At 41.8% G+C, this 23,594-nt stretch overlaps 1 protein-coding gene across 2 annotated transcripts in view; it reads left to right on the forward strand.

Annotated features, from left to right (window-relative positions):
- The window catches only part of F13A1 (coagulation factor XIII A chain), a 164,533-nt gene that overhangs the window by 136,694 nt on the left and 4,245 nt on the right, over positions 1–23,594 (forward strand). For both annotated transcript variants that reach the window (XM_043540160.1, XM_037893193.2), the window contains exons 9-14: positions 5,135–5,238; positions 8,526–8,614; positions 9,546–9,699; positions 11,525–11,809; positions 15,439–15,599; positions 20,384–20,520. In XM_043540160.1, the coding sequence (XP_043396095.1) occupies positions 5,135–5,238; positions 8,526–8,614; positions 9,546–9,699; positions 11,525–11,809; positions 15,439–15,599; positions 20,384–20,520 (930 nt within the window). The remainder of the gene's footprint in view (positions 1–5,134; positions 5,239–8,525; positions 8,615–9,545; positions 9,700–11,524; positions 11,810–15,438; positions 15,600–20,383; positions 20,521–23,594) is intronic.

A 23,594-nucleotide genomic window follows, 5' to 3' on the forward strand; every position in this document is an offset into this window, starting at 1 on the left:
ATCCCTTGGGCGTATATTAATTTATCTTACAGCACTTCCCATTTCTCCTTTGTGTCCTTTCTCTTCATTACCTTGTACCACTCTGTGGTAGCTCTAACTCAGACTTTAAATGGTTTGTGTCTTATCCTTGATGTTATTTCAGTGTAGCTTTTTATTTTTTTAAGACGACATGTTCAAGGTATTTATAACAATTTTTGAAAAAAATGTCTTGACTTTTCTTAATTTATTTATAATCCCTAGGTAACTGGAAGTTAGGATCTCTTTCCTTTATGAACGTCTATAGCAGTTGGCTGTTTTATTCCCTGGAGCTGCAATAGATGGATCTGCGTTCCTATTTCTAGCACTGCCAGAATTCAGGGATGTTTGGATCCAGGATTTTTGTTCAGACCCATCTCTAGGCGTGGGGCTGCACCCAAGTGCTTGGCATCTGATATGCATTTACTTATTTTTAGAAAAAAGCATTTTTTCCCAGGATGAAAACATATATAAAGAATTACACAGACTTTTCCAGAAGTTATTTTTAAGAACTTGGTCAGATTACTGTCATTACTGACTGCTTCTCCTAGTTTTTTTAATTATGTACAGACACGTAAGGAATATACCTTGAAGGGATCTTACTATCGTGCCTTGATCCTAGTATGATCTCCAATCAGGCAGAGCCCTGTTAAAGTCAATGAGGCTCTATGTGGGTGCAGGAGCTTCTTCCATGCCAAGCTCACTGTAGGATGGAGGCCTGAGTAGAGATCCCTTCTGAGGTGTTGAACTCCAATTTTCCATGCTCCATCCTCTCTCTAACTCCAAAACCAAATTTCTTGTGGTGTGGAAGACATTCTTCAGTGCTATACTCAATCCTAATGTCCTTTCTCATCCAATATGTCCCTAACCATATGAGCCCTGTAAAGTACTCTTCTTAAATTGTCTGCCAGGCATAAAACCCACCTGGTCATTTTTTATTAGTTTTTCTATCACTTTGTTTAGTCTCTGGCTGGTTTAGATATAAGAGCTACAACTTCAGTTTAAATAATTGTCAGACCCTCAGCTGCTAGTAGGCGGCGTAGCTCTATTGAAGTCAATAGAACAGTGCCCACTTGCACCAGCCAAGCATGTGGCCCAGTATGTTTTGGAGCTGGAAGGAACTTTAGATTACGTTTTAGGGATGGAAGAATCCCCCCAAATCTGGGGAAGCACAAGTGAATATCTATCTATCCATCCTTACCCAATGTCATCATACTTATTTATTATTTGTATTGCAGTAGCATATATAAATCTCAATCCCATTGTGCCAGGCATTATACAAACAATAAAACAGTCCCCGCCACAAAGAGCTTACAGTCAAGTTATTACATTGCAGTGTCTACTCACCAAATAAGATTAGTTTCATTCATGGCCTCCTCCCCTCTGTTTTTTTGTTCTGTCCTTTGGTCACGCTCAAAACCAAGAACATCTGAGTTTGATTCAAAGTTGGATTTTAAGTGCTTCAGGGCAGAGATTGTCTCTACTCACATGGCATCATCATAACTTTCAAAAACCCACCTACCAGACAGTGGTTCACCAAAGGCTCTATGAGAATGACTCACTACGCCGCATTCAGCAGTATCAAAAATTCTAGTTGTGTGCGTCACTTTTCTTGAATAATTCTTTTTCTGTAGTCCTGCTTCATTAACTCTCCTAACTGACAAGTTTTTCCCTGATCCAAGCATTTATTTCTGCTTTGAAATGTCTTGTTAGACAAGCCTCAGAGCCCACTGATTCCTCTACCTTTCTGTTTTTTCACCTATTATTAATGAAATGGTCGGAGTTTAACAATCCATTCTGGCTGCAATTTTATTGCTAATATTGCATGCATTAGGGAAGTATCAGTGGCTACACAGATGTAATTTCATTCATATCTGCTGGCAGGATACACATAATTTGCAAAGAAAATTGCTACTTTCTCCTCCCCTGTTTTTGGCAATAACAGAATTCAGACACTTGGTTGACTCTTGAAGCTGTTGCAAGAAACTCGTGTTGGGTTTTTTTCCTCCTTGTTTGTGCTCTCCCTTGAGCTCTAATAAAATTTCAGAAAGAAAGTTATAAGAGCCATCTTTCTCGTTAGGGTGGTTCATCTTTGAAACATTCTCGACAGATTGTAAATAAGATGACCTGGTGGTGTTTTTCAAGCATCCAGCCAAGTGAGGGCATTTCAAGTCTGTGCTTAGACTAACAACTTAAATGCCTTTGAACATAATGCATGTGGCTCATGGAACAGCACTTGGCAGGGGTGCTGGAACAATTGGTATAGTGGGGGTGCTGAGAGCCATTGAACCAAACTGCAAACCCTGGATATAATAGAAACCACTTCAAGCCAGGGGGTGCAGCAGAACCCCCAGCACCCCTAGTTCCCAGATCCATGGAACTTGGCCCTGTGGAGATATGACCTCTCACATGGGCAACCCATAGCACGTGAGCCTGTGAACTAATTAGAAACTAAGAGAGCTGGGCCTACTTTTTGCTTACATGGAAAACCTCCAAGGAAAACTTAGCACCATGGCACTGATGATTCAGTTGGGGTCTCTCTACCTTCTGCAGTATTACCAAGGGAGAGTTGGAAAATTCTAACAAAGTAAATTGCTTTTTGCATATTTTTTTAAAGTTAGACCTAATCATAGAAAGGGACCTCTACAGATCATCTAGTCCATGACTCATGGCAGGACTAAGTTTATCTAGACCATCCCTGACAGGTGTTTGTCTAACCTGCTCTTAAAAAACTCCAGTGATTTAGATTCCACAACCTCCCTATGCAATTTATTCCAGTGCTTAACCATCCTGATAGTTAGTAAGTTTTTCCTAATGTCCAACCTAAATCACGGTTGCTGCAATTTAAGCTCATTGTTTCTTGTCTTATCCTCAGAGGTCAACGACAACAATTTTTCTCCCATCTCCTTGTAACAACCTTTTAATTACTTGAAAACTGTTATGATGTCCCCTCTCAGTCTTCTCTTCTCCAGACTGAACTAACCCCATTTTTTCAATCTTCCCTCATAGGCTAAGTTCCCTGTAAGCTGCTCAGCTGCGCAGCATCCTTCTTAGCACCGCACAGGCACTCAGGGAACCCACCTGGGGGGAGGGGCATCTCCCCAGGCCTAGACAGAGCCTGGCCCCCAACTCTGCTGCACCTGGGGCACCCGGACCGGCCAGGGTGCCCCTACCGTGGTCTGAACCCAGCCACAGCTGGGGTGGGGCGGCCCAGCCAGGCCCGAACCCATCCCTGGCCCAAACCTGCTGAGGGAGGGGCGCCTATCCTGTGGCCCCAGCTCCAGAGCTGCTGCGGCGTGGAGAAGTGCCCCCCTCCCCAGGTGCTGCTGTGGTGGGAGAGACAGCTGGGGAGAGTCCTCTCGTGAGGATGTAGCCCCAGAGCACCCTCCTGCACCCCAAACCCCTCATCCCTGGCCCCCAACCCAGAGCCTGTACCCCCAGCTGGAGCCCTTACCCCCTGCACCCAACCCTCTGCCCAGCCCTGAGCCCCTTCCCACACTCCGAACCCCTCGGTCCCACCTCCACCACATGAATTTTATTATGTGCACCAATATGCAGGTGATGAGTCACACATCACCTGCATATTGGTGCACATAATAAAATTCATTCCGCACATGAGGTGGAAAAATTAGAGGGACTGCTGCTCAGACATTATGTTTTCTAGACTTTTAATCGTTTTTGTTGCTATTCTCTGGACTTTCTCCAATTTGTCCACATCCTTCCTGAAATGTGGCACTCAGAACGGGACACAATACTCCTAATTAGCACAGAGTAGAGTGCAAGAATTATTTCTCGTGTCTTGCTTCCAACACTCCTGCTAATACATCCCAGAATGATGTTCACTTTTTTGCAACAGTGTTGAACTGTTGACTCATATGTAGCTTGTGATCTACTATGACCCCCAGATCCCTTTCTGCAGTACTCCTTCCTAGGCAGTCATTTCCTATTTTGTATGTGTGCAATTGATTGTTCCTTCCTAAGTGGAGTACTTTGCATTTGTCCTTATTGAATTTCATCCTATTTACTTCAGACCATTTCTGCAGTTTGTCCAGATCATTTTGAATTTTAATCCTGTGCTCCAAAGCACTTGCAGCCGCTCCCAGCTTGATATCGTCCGCAAACTAACGCAACTATTCCTCTTTAAAAAGTTTAGTCTTTGGTTTGTGGCATTCCAAAATGACCTACAAGGAGTTAGGGAACTATTTGTTTATATATCCAGTGCAGGGTCAGTTAATAAACCTGCACCTGCAACTTTACACAGAAACCAGACAAGCTCGTTTGTTTTAACTATCAGAATGAACATAGTTGTGCATATTGCCAATTGTATAGTTGGTACTGAAACCTCTGTTTAAGATTACCAAGTCATCAGCCTGGCTAGGTCTGCTTTATACCGTTCAAGAACCACAAAGCAGTGTTAACACCAGCATAAACGGGCAGTTAGGGATTTCTCTTGCATAGAGGTATTCTCTGAGATAGAATTGACTGGCACCCTTCTCACAGCCCCCATTCTTGGGGACGTGGCTGACAAAAAAAGGATTCGTAAAAAGAAAAGGAGTACTTGTGGCACCTTAGAGACTAACAAATTTTAAAAATTTCCATACGGCTAAATTCAGTGCCTTGCATAATGACAGGTTTCAGAGTAGCAGCCATGTTAGTCTGTAGTCTCTAAGGTGCCACAAGTCCTCCTTTTCTTTTTGCGAATACAGACTAACACGGCTGCTACTCTGAAAAAAAGGATTGTGGCAGGAGCACCATTGTGCACCAACAATCCCTAGCTGCCTGAATCTCTTTTTAGGGGGGCTATGCATTAAGTGCCATTTAGAGCATCTTTCAGGCTCCTCTAATTGGCTTCTTGGCACTGGACTGGGCTTGAGAATCAGGGGATTGCAAAGAAGGCTTACACCTACCTTTCTGATGCTCCCCATCAAGCTTCAGCAGGCACCAAATTATTGGGCCTGGGGATCTGGCTTGATCTGTCCTCAGCAATGTATAAACTGTTGAACCCAGGAAATTCTTATGAGATTTTCACTGCAACAGTGACACATTAAGACACAGGCTTGTTCTGATATTTATTTTTATGCTTCAGTGTTGAATATTCTTGTCTGTTTTCCCGTGTAAGGAACTATCACTGCTGGAACGAGGCATGGATGGCAAGACCTGATCTTCCCGTTGGTTTTGGAGGATGGCAAGTCGTAGATAGTACTCCTCAAGAAAACAGTGATGGTAATCCTGCATGCAGTCTTTGTATTTTAGTCCTGAGACTGAAGTCAGTAGCTGTGGAGAAGATTTGGAGATGGATTTCTCATTCTCCCCCAATAGATATAAAAGCACCAATTATCTCAGTGGGCATAGAATTTGGCCAGAGGAAAACAAGACACTCTGTGCCATAATTCAGCCACTTTTGTTGGGTTAGGTGATATGTACTTTATATAGTATTATGTGTTAAAGACCAGCATTCCATATTCTGCAATACCAAAAGGTTTTGATGCAACCCATGTATAACCTTGACTTCTTTTAAGGGGTGGGGGTGCTGCATATTGTTTCCCATTGAAAGCATGTTCAAAGCAGAATTTCTGTGCATACTGATAGGAAGGATGGGAATTTTATAGTGGAAATTACTTTGAAAAAATCACAGGTGAGACATAGAAAATTTTGATGAAACCAAGGGCAGGTCTTCACTACCCACCAGATCGGCAGGTAGTGATTGATCTATCGGGGATCGATTTATCGCGTCTTGTCTAGACGCGATAAATCGATCCCTGAACGCGCTCCCCGTCGACTCCGGAACTCCAGCTTGTAAGAGGTGGAAGCGGAGTCGACAGGGGAGCGACAGCGGTTGACTCACCACCATCCTCATGGCCAGGTAAGTCAACCTAAGATATGTCGACTTCAGCTACGCTATTTGCGTAGCTGAAGTTGCGTATCTTAGGTCGACACCCCTCCACCAGTGTAGACTAGGGCAAACTTTATTTAATCAGATTTCTAAAGTGCCCTCACCATAGTATTTAGGTGTTGGTCCAACATTTTGATACTGATTGTTACAGGTTGAGACTTATTTACATCCCCCTTCAGTAAAGGATTAGCCCTCTCCCTTCAGCCTCAGCAAGTGGCATAAGCAGAGCTCAGGGATGACTTCAAGGGTGGGGAGAGACTGTGGTATTTTCCACGGCATGGCCACCCAACAGTCAAAGGGCTCAAGGAGAAAAATGGAGAAGTCATGGGATTCCGGATTTCCATGAGCCCTGTGACCAGCCTGCAAGCCAACTCATAGCACAGTGGAGTGAGGAAAGGACATGTGGAAGGGAAAGGTGCCTGATCCAAAGAACGTTGAAGCTAATGAAAGGACTCCAATTGCCTTCGCTGGAGTTTGGACCCAGCCCCAGGAACGTTAAATGTATTTGTGATAACAGAGCTGCCCTGTGGAAGAGTGAGAGGGGATGTAACGGTTTTAAACCAAGTATTTTGGGAGTATATAACATATGCCATAATGCTAATTTCCCTCTGTAAATTCCTGTGGCTGCATTCTCTAGATGGTAGAGAAAAATGAAAATCCACTATTGCTGTTACATTTCCTAATTTCCTCCTCACTCAGTTCAAAGATATATTCTTAAGACAGCGGCAGTCAGATGTTTCCTAGGTTCACACTCTGACAGACTGAGCTCCTCCAAGCTCGTCAGCTTTAACTCAAATCAGCTCATACTGAATGACATTTCCAGCACTTGAGGCTTATGCTAAACAGTGAAGCAAAAAGTGTGTCATTAAGGTGCCAACTGTTAGATAGCTTCAGATTTGGGACTGGATGGTTCACTGAGTTGGTAATAGAACATGGAGCCTTTCCTGCCTGGGTCAATTGTGGCTATACGTTATTACCAACAGGTAACTGTTCTGTGGCCTTGAGCATGTGAAATGAGTTGATGCTATCAGTCCAGTTCCTAGCAAACAGGTCTCCATGTGGTAAAACTGGCATTAATTGGCAGTTGCTGGCAATTCCAGCAGAGAAGAAACGACTGAATGACCTCGGAAGTAGTACCTATGGCTGAGGACTGAGGCATGCTGGTGGGGCAATATGGAAAACGCTGAGCAACATGTCGGTGCTTTATCAGGGGCTAAACAGCGGACAAAGGGCCTGATTCAGCACTTAGTTACTCCAGTTTTGCACAGGTGTAACTCCACTGAAATCATGGTGAATAGGGACCAAGTTCTGTCAGTTCATCACCTTTCAGAAACCCCCAAATCACTTAAAAAAGGTAGATGAAAACATCACTGTTTTCAAGTAAAAATCAGCGCCATGATCTTACCTTAGTTGAATGTAGCATGTGTGGGTGCATGCATGTGCACCTGTGGCAAGCTGAGGTTAGAACATCAAAAAACTAGAGTGGGGAAATATTGCGGGGCCTGGGAGAAGTGTGGCTTGAGTTCCATCAATAGCACTTGTAAAAGCTTTTTTTCCCCTCTCTTTAAATAACCTCAGACACTGAAGGCCTGATTCTGATACTCTTATCACACTGAGTAGTACTTCACTCTGCAAGTAGTCTCACTGCAATCAGAGTTTGTCAGGGTAGCAGAATGAGGCCCTGAAAGTGAAAGGGAAGCAAAGTCTCCATTTTCATTAATGAACAGTTTTGTTGCTGCATCTCACACCTAGCACACGAGTCCAAAGGCACCTGCAGTGCTCTGCATGTACCAGGTATAATATACTATCTTTGCAGTACAGATACCAGTGGAATATTATGCCCTCAGCAAAGGAGATAGGTTTTACCTAGTGTCATAAGCCTGACTATCTTTTTATTTCATGTACATTGGAATTGGAAAAGGTTCAGAAAACGGCAACAAAAATGATTAGGGGTATGGAACGGCTGCTGTATGAGGAGAGATTAATAAGACTGGGACTTTTCAGCTTGGAAAAGAGATAACTAAAGGGGGATATGATAGAGGTCTATAAAATCATGACTGTGGAGGAAGTAAATAAGGAAGTGTTATTTACTCCTTCTCATAACACAAGAACTAGGGGTCACCAAATGCAATTGATAGGCAGCAGGTTTAAAACAAACAAAAGGAAGTATTTCTTCACACAACTCACAGTCAACCTGTGGAACTTCTTGCCAGAGGATGTTGTGAAGGCCAAGACTATAACAGGGTTCAAAAAAAGAACTAGATAAGTTCATGGAGGATAGATCCATCAATGTCTATTAGTCATGTTGGACAGGAATGGTGTCCTTAACCTCTGTTTGCCAGAAGCTGGGAATGGGCGACAGAGGATGGATCACTGAACCTGTTCTGTTCATTCCCTCTGGGGCACCTGGCATTGGCCACTGTCGGAAGACAGGATACTGGGCTAGATGGACCTTTGGTCTGACCCAGTATGGCTGTTCTTAGGTTCTTATTTTAAGCTAATGGTTTTGGCTAGTTGTTTTTTCCCAATCTAGCACATTCTAGATATTAACTTTAACTAAAGATAAAGAGAACAAATTCAACCTTTTATTTCTCTTCCCCCTCTAATCTCAATTCAGGTATGTATAGATGTGGCCCTGCTTCCGTTCAAGCTATTAAACATGGTCATGTCTGCTTCCAGTTCGATGCGCCTTTTGTTTTTGCAGAGGTATGTACCTGAAAAAATAGTGTTTTGGGTCATTTAAAATGGGACAGTAAGTCAGTCTCTAGGTATAATACATGGACTGCAATGTTATTTCCCATTACAACTCATGTAAAATAGAAATCCTGTCATTATATTTAGATCAGTAGGTTTGATATGACACTTGTGAATGATAAAATTCACGAAGCACTGCTTGCCAAAGTAGTAATCAGAAGAAGTTGCTCCAGTTGAAATGAAACCCCAGTTACCAGAGCAGCAGAGAAAGTTACTCGCTGCTTTCCATAACACAATCTGCATTAGCCCCTGCCTCTCATTAAGGACTGTAACAGCAGGCAGGCTCTGAAGCTCTGGGTGGTGGTGTAAGCTCTTTGGGCCAGGGCATGTATCTTCCTGTATGTGTTGACAGCCCCTAGAACATTGTGAGGCTCTATTAGAATGCAAAGTAATTGTGCTCCTGCTGAGACGGTGGGGCTCCTCAACTCAGGACAGTACCTTTACAAGCATCATGGAGACCAGACTTGCTGCCAGGATTTCTCAATCTTCAGAAATGTGTTATTAAATAGCTATTGATTGTTCAAAAGGACGCAGTGGGCCAGATCCTCAGCAGGTGAAAATTGGCTCCAATGACTATACATGGAGCTACGTTGATTTACACTAGCTGAAGTTCTGGCCCTGCAACTGTACTAGGAAATCCATGTGACAAGTGTATCTGACAGCTAGTTTAAAGTATTACCAAATTATCATTAACATTAAACCCTTTTTGGAAGTGTTTTGGGCCCCAGTCCAGGAAGGTGTTTAAACATGTGCTTAATTTTAAACATGCATCTCGTCCCGTTTAAATCAGTAGGACTTGGTGATTGTGTCATTGAGTCAAGGGGAAGATATATTGGCTTTAAACACAACAGAAGACGTAATGCTTTGTTATTTAATTTTATAGGTAAACAGTGATGTTGTTTACTCAAAAGCAATGAAAGATGGGACCAGAGTGATTGAACACATTGATAAGACCCACATTGGGAAATTAATCTTGACCAAGGAAATTGGTAGTGATGGAACCAAGGACATTACTGAGCAGTACAAGTTCCAGGAAGGTAACTGACTGCACATGGCAAAATGAAGTGTTGTATATACTGATGTAGATTTTTCTTAAATAGGTCTCCTGTCATTTATATATAAACCTCTAGCAAGGTGGGTTCTCACACAGCTTTCTCCAAGTGGCGCATCTTAATTCCACCTCAAACATATTACACATCCTTCTGTAAGAACATCTCCTTAGGCTGTCGCTCAAAAACACCTTGGACAGGAGTTGCTATATCTGAAAACAGAGGATAACCATGGATGAATGTATTTAATTCAAAAGAGGAGATTTTAAAAGTTGTTTTTCATCATCCACTTCAGACGTGTGACAGTAGTGTGACCCTTAAGAGTAGTGGTGACTAAGGGTCAGCCCATCCTAGGTCACATGGCATGGCCCTTTAAAATTCTGGGAGGTTTTGAAGTATGCAAAGCCCTAGGAAATAAAAAGTATTGGTGGAAAGAAAGTGACCCCAGAAATAAGTAGCATGTGGGAGAAAATCAGTTACTGTTTCTTTAAGGGCCTGCAAACAGGAATTTTGCAGAGTGGGTGAGGCAAGGCTCTTCTCTTACCCAACCAACTGGGGTGAGCTGAGAAAAGGGGACTAGCTCATTTTTCATCATCCACTACAGAAGGTCTGACGCATCTTGGGTGACAGTAATTCCTTGTGAGCTTCCTCCATGTCAAATACAGTATCTTGGTAAGTGCTTATTTTTTAACAAAAAAGGGATGAGTGTCTCACAGCCCTACCACCCTGAGACTGTTTCCAGTGCTAAAAATTAAGTCCACTCGGCTGTGCCACATGTCTAGAATCAGATATACTCAAAAGTAGGTAGTGTTCTTCCATCTTCTCTACTAATTTACTTTAGCAACACTCCCCCATTCATCTGTGATATTGGGGAAGCAGAGAAGGATCAAAATAACATTTTAATCCCAAATCAGCTGTTTTACCCAGGACTGCATGGTTGGAGTACAGAGTTTTTGCTTTCTAAGTCCCACTGGTCAATTGAGTTTAGATTGATAATGAACCACAGTAATTATTATCTGACTATTGCGTCAAGTATTCACTACTTATACTTTGCTATTCACACAGTGTGATAGATCACCTACGTCATATGGTAGCATTTCTGCTCCATGACTGGATGATTCCCAAATCCACAAGCTATCAGGATGGCTCAATGAACACTTCAGCATGAATATTCAAGCAACTGCGTACGTGCATGAGTATTTGGAACATCTTGTCTTTCTGTGAACAAAAAATTCACAGAAAACAAATAAGGCAAATACCATTGAGTTGAATTTGCTATTTTTATTTTTAAAATTTGCAAGTGATTTTTTGTTTTTATTTGCAGTATTTGCCAATCTCTGACTGGTACCGTAGTTGGAAGTCCTAGCAAAGGGGCCAAGAACTGAATGGACATGAAGACTGAACTACCCTCTTGCTCATAAATGTGGTCTCTTTAGTACAGATTTGAGGCACATTAGCTAGCCAGTTTGGTTGGGAAGCAGGCATTACCCCTACCACTGCTCAAATTGTCCTCTACTTAGCTCCAGGTCTCCAGAAACCTAAGGGACAGATCCTGAGATCATTAAGGTTAAGGGGAGTCTTTTCATTGACTAATGAGTTTAGATCTGGCCCATGATCTGGTAGTTTTTATAAGCACTGAAGTAATTTAAGAAGAGAAATAATTTCAAAATATTTGTAAAAGATTTTTTTAGGTGTTTGTTACTGCCATACACAAAACACCAATCTGGACCCTGGGAAAGTGGCATCATTATGAACCTGGTAATTAGGTTCTGTTGTTTCAGTTTTTTTTAACATAATTTTCATCTTGTCCTAGGCACAGAAGAAGAGAGACTGGCCCTTGAGACAGCTCTGATGTATGGCATTAAAAAGGTTACCCAGGATACTATGGAGCAGGCAGGGACCGATGTTGACATGGACTTTCAAGTGGAAAATGCAATACTTGGCAGTAACTTCAAAGTCACTGTAACTTTCAGAAACAACAGCCACACCCGTTACACTGCAACAGCCCATCTGTCTGGCAATATTGTGTTTTATACGGGTGTCACGAAGAATGAATTCAAGAGCCATACTTTTGATGTGACACTGGAACCCTTGGCATGTAAGAGGGGGAAAACTTTAAGCCTCAGCCTTTTGTTTGCTTTCTTATCTGTGTGTGCTGATGCCAGTGAAACTCCCTCTAGTGATAGGCCCAAATTACATAGCTGTGGATAGGGCCCTGGAATGGGAGTCAGGAAACCTGGCTTCTATTCCTGATTCTGCTATGTATTTGCCACCGTGACCTTACCCTCTGACCATCCGCAATATGTGAAATGGGGATGATCATGCTTATCCACATTCAAAAAGTACTTTGAGTTCTACAGATTGAAAGTGCTGAATTATTAAATAAGTGATAAGGATTGTTATTATTTAATGAGAGAGAGAGAGAATGGGTCCAGGTGTTAAGCTGTAAGATGTCATTTTCACATCTTTGACCATCTTGTAAGTTCTCAAAAAGGAAAGGGAAAACTCTGGTTCTTCAGGTGGAGGTTACAATGACAAAATAAAAGCAAAATCTTTCTCTTATCTGAGAGAGCCCTACAAGAGAAGGGAATAGAGTGGCACTGGGTGCACATCTGGCACAAGAGCCATCCTGCAGTTAGAGCGTAGGATGGTTCAGGACAGGCTATGGGAATACAGTGTTAGGTGCATATTTATGGCAATCTAAAAAGGAACAGCATACATCCCTGGCTAGTGTGTGCTGCTGACCACAGCATATGTGCAAGCCAGTTGAGGGCACATTCCCTACCTGAGATACCATGCACTCTGTGGGGCTGTGCTGTGCTGCTGGTACCCTCTTTCTAGCCCTCTCTGGACTGTAAGGGAGAGATCCTGCCCTGTTGTTTGCCGGGGATAAAGGGTTCCCTATCATCCATTCTGAACGTCTTAAGGCAGGATTTTTCCCCACAACTGTAAATTTCCATTTGGAGCTTGTAAATCTCCATAAAATAGTATGAATATATAATAATAATGAAAAATTAGAGATGGACCCTAATCAGAACTTTAGCTCCAATCTCATATGATGAGTCAATAGCTATTTGTTGGTTGTTTCTAACTCATCTGATTCATTTGTGAGTATTCAGTAACTGTTCATGTACTTTCTCTCTGCCGCATTGAGTTGTTCCAACCAATTTTATTATAACAAGCACTTTTTAAGTGCTTTGAATCAATTATTAAATGTCGGCTGTAAAGTTGTCAAACTTTATAAAAAATACCTGGCTAGCCATAAAAATAAATCAATTTCAACTCTGGGCTAAACTCTCATTGGCAATCCAATTGCACCCCTATAACTGAGAGAAGAATTTAGCCATAATTTAGATGTTCAGTATAGATGTGCAAATATCTCAGCATTCCCTCTGTTTTCCAAGCTAAATTCCACAGGTCAGATTCAGCCCTGTGTTGAGGTTCCATGTAAGGCACCATGACTCTACTTAACAAAGAGGTTAAATGATGCAGTGGTGCTTGTTTGACTCCTCTGCACGAAGGTGAATTTACTAGGATACGTTTACAGCCACAGTGCTCATTTTTGCTAAGCTGTGGCTATGGTACATAAAACTGCTATGGAATGTTTTCATAAATTCCAAATTCTAGTGACTGATGATGATGAGTGAATTTAGACTGGGCCTCCATCTAGAATAAGCAGCATACCAGGGAGAAATCACTAGGGTTGCCAATAGTCCATTATTATAAGGGACATACCGTATTTTTTCATCTCTGTACAACAAGATTGGGAGTTGCTGATTGTTGCAAAAAGCAGCAAGAAATAGCCCTGGTGAATGTAGGTGAGTACTGCTGCTTATTAATTATTATTATTAATAATAATAATAATAATGTCAGGAGGATGGATGGGGTGAGGGTGCTAAGAAAACAGTCCCTTATTTTTTAAATAGAATGTTAGCAACTCTCGGAATCATCTTAACGTATTTTGAGAAATGGGAACAGAATTTGTAGGTTTAGTGAAATAGCAAGAAGTGTGTGTGTGTATTTTGAAGGTAATAGAATATCGCTATATGATCAAAATGCGTCAAAGGCATTCTTTCTAGACTACACTGCTGAAAGGAGCAAAATAAGTTTTCAAACAGAAACTGGATGTGTGATTTTTCAGAATAGTGATTAAAGGAACTGTATGGGTTGAAAACATCTTTGAGGATTTGAATAGCTTAAACCTGCCAGTGCCTTCAAAGGTGCTATCGCTTCCACTCAGTTATATTTAGCTTTCCCTGTCTTTTTGAAAGGCTGCTAGGCAGCTCAGTTTTTGTGTCTCCCTGGGCTTTCCCGGGCACAGTAAGTTGTATTGGCATCTTACCAGCATAACTGCTGCAGAAATGAGATTCCATTATTCTTTTTTCTCAGTGATTAAATTTAATCTGAAATGTTTCTCTTTTTTCCATTGTAAAATAAATTCCACTTCTAGTACAACAAATATTTTTTGCACAGATAAAAAACACCTAGTCTTGATTATAATTAAAGATTTGAGATATGATGAGAAATTCATTTACAGGAGATGGGACCACACCAAAAAATTCCAGGCTGGCCTGGTGAATCTAGTTCAGGTGGTCATCATGGGAATGGCTTTGAAACCCACTCTAGGAACCCATTTTGATGTAGGTTCCTTTCCACTCTTGAGCAAAAGAGTGGAAAGAGGTAAATGTGATTTACCCAGTTTGAATTCAATTTCATGGGTGTTTGTACAGTGCCAAGCATACTGGGGGTCTAGTCCAGCATGACTCTGAGGCTTCTAGGTGCTCCGATAAAAGAAATGAATAATAAGTGGGTGGGAAATCTTGATACTTTTTACTAATGTTGGAAAAACTAGACTGGAGTTTGCTCAGGCAAGGAATCAAGATACATATTGTGACTGATCGCCTCCTAGATGATCTATGTGAGCTTCTGCACGTTGAATTCTAACACCGTTGCTGGACTGAGAGTTGCCGTTCAATACAGTTAAAATCAATGATTCTCTGCATCTCAACATTCCAGCCCAGGGAGCTATTCCTTTCAATAATGATCATCCAGGACCAGAGTGACAGCTCTCAAGGGAGCGGGGTAGTCCTAGTCCCTTTGCCATGTGGTGCATGTAGTGTTGAGGTAGGTGAACAGCTGGCATCAGCAATGAGCCCTGCACTGAGGAACAGGAAACCTTGCCAGTAGCACTGTGTGCATTCACACCTCCAATTGGCTGCTGTTACCGCCTGCATGGGTACCCCTCAAAAATAAGTGGAAGGGGTATGGGAACGAAGTAGAGAAGTAAACATTTAGAGGGAGATTCTCCAAGGGCATTTCAGCACCTCACTGTCCCATTAAAAGCCCATGGGAGTCATTTAGTACATCTTGTTTATATTATGGTAGTGCCTCTGAACCCCAGTCAAGGATCAGGGCTTCATTATGCTGGGCACTGTCCAGACATGTAACAAAGAAGATAGTCCCTGTCCCAGACAGCTCAATCTTAAATGACAGGTGGCGCACAAGAGGAGGACAAAGGTAACATACAAAGAAAGTTGTAGCAGAAAAGGAGGCATTGCAGCTTTTGTCTGACCACCTAACTCCCATTTGTGCCTTTGACAGTCTCTTCAGTGGAGGCAAATCTGTACTGTGTCTGCAGGGCATCAGCAGGACTGAAAGTAATAACCGGTAACTATACTGCTTTCAAGCTTCAGTTTTATTGTGTGCGTTTGTTTTTTCTCCCATCAGCTAAAATTTCTGAGGTCTTAATCAAATCAAGTGAGTACATGAGTCAGCTGCTGGAACAGGCCTCTTTGCACTTCTTCGTCACAGCACGTCTCAATGAAACGAAAAAGATTCTGGCCAAGCAGAAGACCTCTGTACTGCAAATCCCCAAGCTGCACATCAAGGTCAGTTTCAGGAATGCAACAAAGGAAACTAGCAACTATCCTGAGTTCAGGATACATTCTGCATCACCGTCACACAGACCTCTACTACGTATATCTACAGGTTGGGCCAGCACTTAGGTGGCTAACCTGGGGGTCTTTTTTCAAACAAATTTAAAAGCTAATGTTATAAACAACTTAAAACAGGGTCATATATAAAAATAAGTAGAGTTGATTGCATCACCTCTAGTTCGGTTGCCTCATGCTTCCCACTCGGACCCTGTTTTCAGTTGCTTATAACTTTGCCAGATTTTAATGTTTTGGCTGAAATTTTCCACGTTGGTGTGTGCCTGAGGCTGAATTTATTTGTTGTTTTTTGAAAGGCTCAGCAAAAATGAAGAAAATATGTTTTGCACATGTTAAACATATTCTTACAACTGTTTTGTTAAGGTCTAGCACTTCCATGCTTTGGAGAAGGGACTTGAAATTTGGTAGGGACATCACCTTGATGTCAGGGATGGGCCTTTTGCCATCCCCAGGAAAATTCACCCAAGAAGGCAAAAGTTATGAGCCTCTGAAAACTCTCATGAAATACAAAAGTGTCACTATGGTCTAATTAGAGAATGTAAATGATTATCAGTATGGTCTACAGAGAGGATTCTGTTTTACAGAGCATCTCCTAGAGAAAAACCAACAAGTCAAATTAACTTCACTTATCTTCAGTAGCCAAATTTAAAAAACATATAATCCTGTATCTTCAGTATTCAGACAGAACCTCTGACATAAAATCCCCAGGTTAAGCTCCAAAATAGCTTATTCATCCTCCTTTGTTGTGATGAAAGAATAATTAATGAAAGCGATAGGTTTTAGCCCAGTAACCATCTATTCTATAAACAATAAAAGCTTACGGTGACCTGCAAAGGTTAAAAAAAAATAAATAAATTTTGTTTTGTGCCCTATTTGCTGCTTTGTCATGTACAAAGGTGTCCTGCTTTGTTTTTTTTTTTCTTTTAAGTGCATGTAAGATAGAGGTGATAGGGACTTCTGCTCAATTTTAATTTTAGAAATGTGAGCAATGCAAATCTCATCTTCCCGAACTTTCTTGGGAGACTTTGATATGTGAATTGGGTGACTACTTAATCCTTAAGTAAGGGGAAAGGGTGAAAAATACTATTCCCCATATGTCTTCATATATACATCTTGATCTTTTTATGTCTGACTAAAAGATCATTGGAATTAACCAATTAATGGGGAAAATATACCTCTTTCAAATTTAGCTTGAAGCCAGGTCACAATAAGAAGTGTGCTAAGGTGAAATTCTGCTCAGTTACATCTGTGTAAACCCAGAATAACTCAATTCTAATGTGTTAAGTGCTTTTGATCACAGGAGTTAAGTAAATTAGGGGCCCAACTTCCATTGATTTCAAATCAATTTTGAAAATCTTACTAGGGGCCTGCCTGCAACTTTAGGCACTTTTCACATTTTGATCCTAAACGCCTTATCCTGTACCACTGAAGTCAGTGGGAGTCTTACCTTTTACTATTTCAGGGTGGGGGTGATCAATCCCTAAGTGAGGATATCAGGATGTGGCCCATAGCAATCTCTTAGACTATTAAAAGTAATGTTAAAAACAAAGTACTACTGACTAGAATTGGTCAGTGAAGTGGTTTTTATCCCCAGTGGAAAACTTCTGAGTTTTTGTCAACTCCTCCCGCCCGCACCAAGTGTTGATGGAGCAGGGGGTAGCTAGAGTTTTTACTTAAAGGGCTTTTGTTTTTTCATTGAAAAAACAATTTTGGATGGGAGGAGGGGGGTGTGATGGGTTGGATCATAGAAACCCCCTTGGGGCTACCAACTGATGTGCCAAAACTGCTTCTGCTCCTGCTTTCCTGCCCTGGCAGCTTGGGACTTCAGAGCCTGGCCTGGTTTGAGCCAGACCCACTAGCCTGCTGCAAACCCAGACCCAAGCGTGAACCACATCCCCTAACAGCTGTAGGCTTAATTGAAAGCAGCTTAAGAAGTGTTCCTGTCTTTAACACTCAGATGCCCAACTCCCAGTGGGGTCTAAACCCCAAATAAATTAGTTTTACCCTGTATAAAGCTTATACAGGGTAAACTCAAATTGTTCGCCCTCTATAACACTGAGAGAGAGAGAGATGCACAGCTGTTTCCCGCATCCCCCCCAGGTATTAATACATACTCTGGGTTAATTAATAAGTAAAAAGTGATTTGATTAAATACAGAAAGTAGGATTTAAGTGGTTCCAAGTAGTAACAGACAGAACAAAGTGAATTACCAAGCAAAATAAAACAGAACGTGCAAGTCTATGTCTAATACAGTAAGAAAATTGAATACTGATAAAACCTCACCCACAGAGGAATTCCAGTAAGCTAGCTTTCACAGACTAGTCTCCTTCTAGTCTGGGTCCAGCAATCACTCACACCCTCTGTAGTTACTGTCCTTTGTTCCAGTTTCTTTCAGGTATCCTGGGGGGGTGGAGAGTCTATTTCTTGTGCCAGCTGAAGACCAAATGGAGGGGTCTCCCAGGGGTTTAAATAGACTCTCTCTTGTGGGTAGATACCCCTCCTTCCCGCTGTGTAGAATTCCAGCTACAAGATGTAGTTTTGGAGTCACATAGGCAAGTCACACGATTATGCATGACTCAGAACTTACAGGTAGCAGCCATGGTTCACATGCTACCTTGAACGTCCTCATGTAGACTTCTTATGTGGATTGGAGCCTTCCAAGATCCCTTTTCTGTTAAGTGCTTCTTGATTGGGCACTTAACTTGTAAATTTCTTTCTAAAGAAGCTGACCAAATGTTTTACTAAGGCTACTTAAAAATCAAGCAAGTATACAGCCAATATTCATTACTTCAAATACAAAAATGATACATGCACACAAATAGAATGAATAGATTCAGTAGATCATAACCTTTACAGAGATATGTTACATGGCATATGTAGCATAAAACATATTCCAGTTATGTCATATATACATCCATAAGCAGATTTCCATACAGCCTTATGGGGTGCACTGTCACAGGGGGGACTCGATGAAAACTTGTCTGTAGCACTGACATCAATTTGAAGATGTAAGAGGATCTTTTTGACTGGACTGTCACAAATGTGGCTATTAATGCTATCATTGCACATCAGCCATGTGGTGTTATCACGCAGTGTTTTACCTCATCTGCGCTGCATCCATTTCCTATTCTTATATACAGGGGGTTTTGAGAACAACCAAATAGAAAGGTTATATACAGAGAACAGGCTGAGCTGGAGTTCCCTCCAGAGCATTAAAGAGGAGTGCAAAAGAATGGAAAGCTGTGCACAAGACCTTAGAGGATCCTGAGTGACACAAACCAGCGCTCCTAATTTTATACTATGGAATAGGGGAAAATATTTCAGTAGTCCATTCTGGAGTGTCTAGTCACCAGAGTGAGAAAAGGGATTAGATAAACAGCACCAGGAGCATTTTCTTCCCAGGGGCACCTTCTTTCTCCTGGGAACACTTCCTACACCGGGAGCTGAGACAGAAAGAGGAAGTGGGCTTGGAGTAGGATCCACTACCCCAACTCTTAATTTATGATGGATTTCTCAGGAAGCTGCTTAAGCCAGCTTTGTGCTGCTCAGACCCAAGAACTGGACCTAAAGGAAGTGAAACCCCTTTTCTAATTCCAAGTTCCACCCCACTCTGCTGGCTGGTCTTACAGCCACAAGTTTGCATATTCCTACAGAGCCTTGTACTTTTTTTTTTTTTTTTTTAAGTCAAATTAAAAATGGAAGACCCTGCACACACAAAAGTCATGATAGTGCTGTTATAGACAAGGGGCTGTGCACAATTTCGTGCATTGCCTGAAGAAAGCAGAGTTGTTAAAACAAGATCCCACTCTTCATCCTCTATCATTCATGAGCCCTATGATTTGGGGTGCTGAGCATCCACCCCATGAAGCGCATGGAAGGTGGGGACGCACTTTGTCTCCCAACTGTGATGTAATCGGTCCCCCTACCAGTCCAGAATTAAGGAGATCCTCAGAAGTGACAAGGAAGAAAAGGCTGTTTCAGTCTGGAAGCCAGTATGCCAGGGACAGTGGGAGTGAGCATAGTGTAAGAACAGCACTAGAATAGAATGAGATCTACAGGGTTTCTTTCTGTCCAGTACCTCAATACAAAATCCTCTTCGTATTCGTAATACTCAAGGCCCCTAACTTAGCCATCATACATAAAAAAAAAAGTCTGTCTCTTATCGTGCATTAATAGACCTGTATGCATTACTCCATTTTAATTGTATAGCAGGTCCTTCTGTGGTTCTCTTATCCTCATTAGCAAACATGTTATGAAATCTTCCTGGACAGATTGTGTGCAGAAGTGAGGTGAAACTTGGCACTTCTCGCGCGCTTTTTCTGCCTCAGCATACTTCTGTCTCGGAATACAGCAACGTTCACTGTGGGGAAACCCACATTTAAACTAGTGAAACATTTGCCTGGTCATTGTATCCACTGCAATAAAGAATGCAGTGAATGGCCAGTCACCCCAGTGGCATCTAGGTATTTTAACTAGTTTTGATTTGTAAAGAGGTGAGCACCAAGAAAAGAAACACGGTTCCAAATGTTGGGGGGGAGGGTTGTAGTCTTCTCTGTGCATGACCAAGCCCAAGAAACTAATAGCTCACTTTACATTGTTTCTGTCTCAAAAAGCCATCCGTACAAACACGCATTTTGTTAAATGTGCATTTAACAACTGAGACTTTGCATGCCAAGATTTTATAATTTTCTGCTTATCTACATCCTTCCCTTGTTTTGTAGGTTCCTGGAGAGAAGGTAGTTGGTAAGGAAATGTCTGTGATAGTAGAATTCACCAACCCACTGAACCAAAAGCTTGTGAACGTCTTGGTACGTCTCGATGGACCTGGCTTACTGAGGACAACCACAAAAATGTTCAGGTAGGGAAGAGCGTGGAAATAATGGGCTGTTCATTCCCTTCACCCATATGGGATTTAGAACAAAATAACTATCCCTGTGGATCTATGTACTGTAATTCAAGCATATGCTTCTTATTCTAAGGATCTGTGATGGAGGGGGAGTAACAGATGGAAGAGGTCAGTCTGTCACTGTGCAGGTTACTAGAGAGTTTTGGTAGTTGGGAAATGGCTTTGGAGAAGTTGGCAGTGTGGGTAACTGCCAACTCTATTATTCTTTTATTTGTCATCTTTGTGTCATATCTAATCTCTGCCTCAACTACTCAACCATATATTGCCCACTACAAGGTGTGTGGTAAAACCATAAATAAGACCTGCTTTTTAGGGAGGGTGTTCCAAAAAGGGATTTCCCCCTCCCATTGATTCAGAGCAAGATTTTAAAAGATTCAGATAGCTGCTTTTGAAAATCCCTGTATGCACCTATGTGCATCTAAATACCTTTTAAAAAAAAATCTGTCTCTATGCAGAGCATGGAGGGGATCACTGTGTTGAACATAGGAGTAAGTAACTGTGATCCTACAGCATCCCTAAATAGGTCTATCCTGAAATGCAGGGGCCTGGTGCAGGATGACCTCAAGTCTGAGAAACAGGAAAGTCTTATGTTGTTGGCCAATGTTTTGTTTCATTTATAGAGAATCTCATCACTGGCACAGCTGCTCCCAGACATAAGGGCTACATTTTCCAGAACTCACATTACATTTGAGTGTGATGTGGTGTGTGTGTGAAAACAGTAGAACTGTGTGTGCATAAAAGATTTTTGGATGCAAGTCTTATTTGCATGCACAAGTTCTGCTGTTGGCACGCAGTATTAGGTACTGAAATTTAGAAGCTGGATTGAGGCCCTGCTTCCTTTGAAAAATTGGCCTAATTCAGCAGTGGCATAAATGATAGCCTATTCGCACATCGGCGATCTGATTCTGATCACACTTGGACTGATGTAAAAATGATTGGCATCAGATCCTGGATTTGAGTTGGGTAGAAAATAGGTGTTAAAGGGCACTGGACAATGTGTAACATGCACTACAGTTTAAGGCATGACTGAATTTGGCTCAGGATCTTCCACAGGGCTATCCCAGTTTTGAAACTGGCCTTAATTATTAGGGAATCATTGTTTTGCAGCCCTTCTTATTCTAAAAGCTATGGCTGGCTGTTCTCACCTTCAGGGAAGTGAGAGTTGTCAGGTGCATCCAAAGAAAGGGAGTTACCAGGAAACATGATCAATCAAGTGGATACTTTGCTTTCTTCAAGTCACAGCTTCCCCCCCTCCCTCTTTAAGATAATGTCGAAGGACTTATTTAAAAATGGGGAATGATTAGCTGTGTCATTTGGAGATTTCATTTTAACTTTCCTTGGATGGATAAAGGCTGCAGGTTACGCACACAGGGGACAGACCATGGGTAGTTGTAGTTTATTTAAATAATAATCCCGTTTGTCTCTATGTATTCAAGCTGATAAATGGCTGCAGTGTGTTGACAGCTCAGCACATTATTTAGAATCATTCATCACTAAGTTCACTCGCAGGCAAATATAATTAGGGCAGTTTGACTTCATTTGGAAAAAAAAAGTCAGTTGGTTTTCTGGGTTTTTGTTTTTTTTTTGCATCTCTATCCATCACTGGACCATCTCAGATTGGCGGTGGTCCCTTTGGTCTCTTGTAATTAGTTATTGTTTGGGGAGGGAGGTATTGAGGAGGATAAGAATTTAGAAATGGCTATAAATGCTCTCGTATTTTTACAGTACTGACGTATGTACGGTTTGAGACAACAGGCAATGTGGTCCAGTGGCTAGAGCACTGGGCTGGGAGTCAGGAGACCAGGCTGTTTTTCCTGCCTCTGCTCCTTGACCTAGGCATGTCACAGAGGGCTATATATTGATGCTTAGCCACGGGCCTGAGTAGGGAAAGGAGCACGATTTATGCAAACGCCTTTGACAGTTGCAGCCTCTGTAGTTGGGGGTATTAGCTTTGAGATGTACAAAGGCAACAACTGGCCACACAATTAACTGCATTATTAAAATGATTTAGGACCAGCCCATATTCAGATCCTCCTTCAAGGTGCTTTGTGCTTTATCCTTTTCCAAAGCTCTGAGCTTGAATTAAAGGTGATGGAGGTGAGGAAGGATGGTTTAGTGCATAGGATAGTAGATTTGTACTAGGATCGTACCTACAACAAGCATTGCATAAGAAGAAAAGTTTATAATGTCAGCACACAAGGCCAGAGCCGCAGCTGGTGTAACTCTAACAAAGTCAGTAGAGCTATGGGTAATACTTTCAAAAGAACCCAATTGACTCAGAAGCCAAAGTCCCATTGAGAGTCAATGAAACATAGATTCTTGAAACTTTAATCTTATGACAATTTACATGAGCCGAGGATCTGGCCCATGTCTGAAAATGTATAACGAACAGTTGTTCTACCTAAAGGATCATGTAATGCCTTAATTGCTTCCCATATTGGAGATGTCTCTCTCTCACGCACACACAGAACTAATGGCATTTTAACTAGCACCATCATCTAAGTCATGTAATTCACTGTTCTGCCATTGTAAGTTTGTATTTGGTGAAGAGTCAGTTATAGGAGGACAGGTTGCACATACCTCATAAGGAACCAAAAACAAAATAAAAAAAGGAATTTGCTAAGAGCAGTTTGCATATATTCTCTTCAAAACAGCGTGCTTTGGTTTTTTGCAGGGTGCAGGCATTAAAGCTGCTCCAAAGTATTTTTGTGCTGAGCCTGGGACTTACTCAAGAAATCCCCATCACAACCTTGACTTTCCCCTGCCTTGAACCTAGTGTAGTCAGTTACATCTCTGCAGCGTAAAATGTTACCAAATCTGTCTTCTGCTTTTACTTACACTCATGGTAGTAAGCCACCTTGCACTCACTCTGTTCAGATGGTTACACAGAAGAGAGAATCAGGCCGCACATCACTACAACCTCACAATCCAGAAGTGTGCAGTTCATAATCCTCTTCCTTACTGCTAAAGAAAACAGTCTTTGTTTTTATAAAAACCTAGCTCACATCCTCCACTGGTTCCATTAA

Source organism: Chelonia mydas, chromosome 2 (genome assembly GCF_015237465.2).
Source record: "Chelonia mydas isolate rCheMyd1 chromosome 2, rCheMyd1.pri.v2, whole genome shotgun sequence".
Classification (NCBI taxonomy): Eukaryota; Metazoa; Chordata; order Testudines; family Cheloniidae; genus Chelonia; species Chelonia mydas.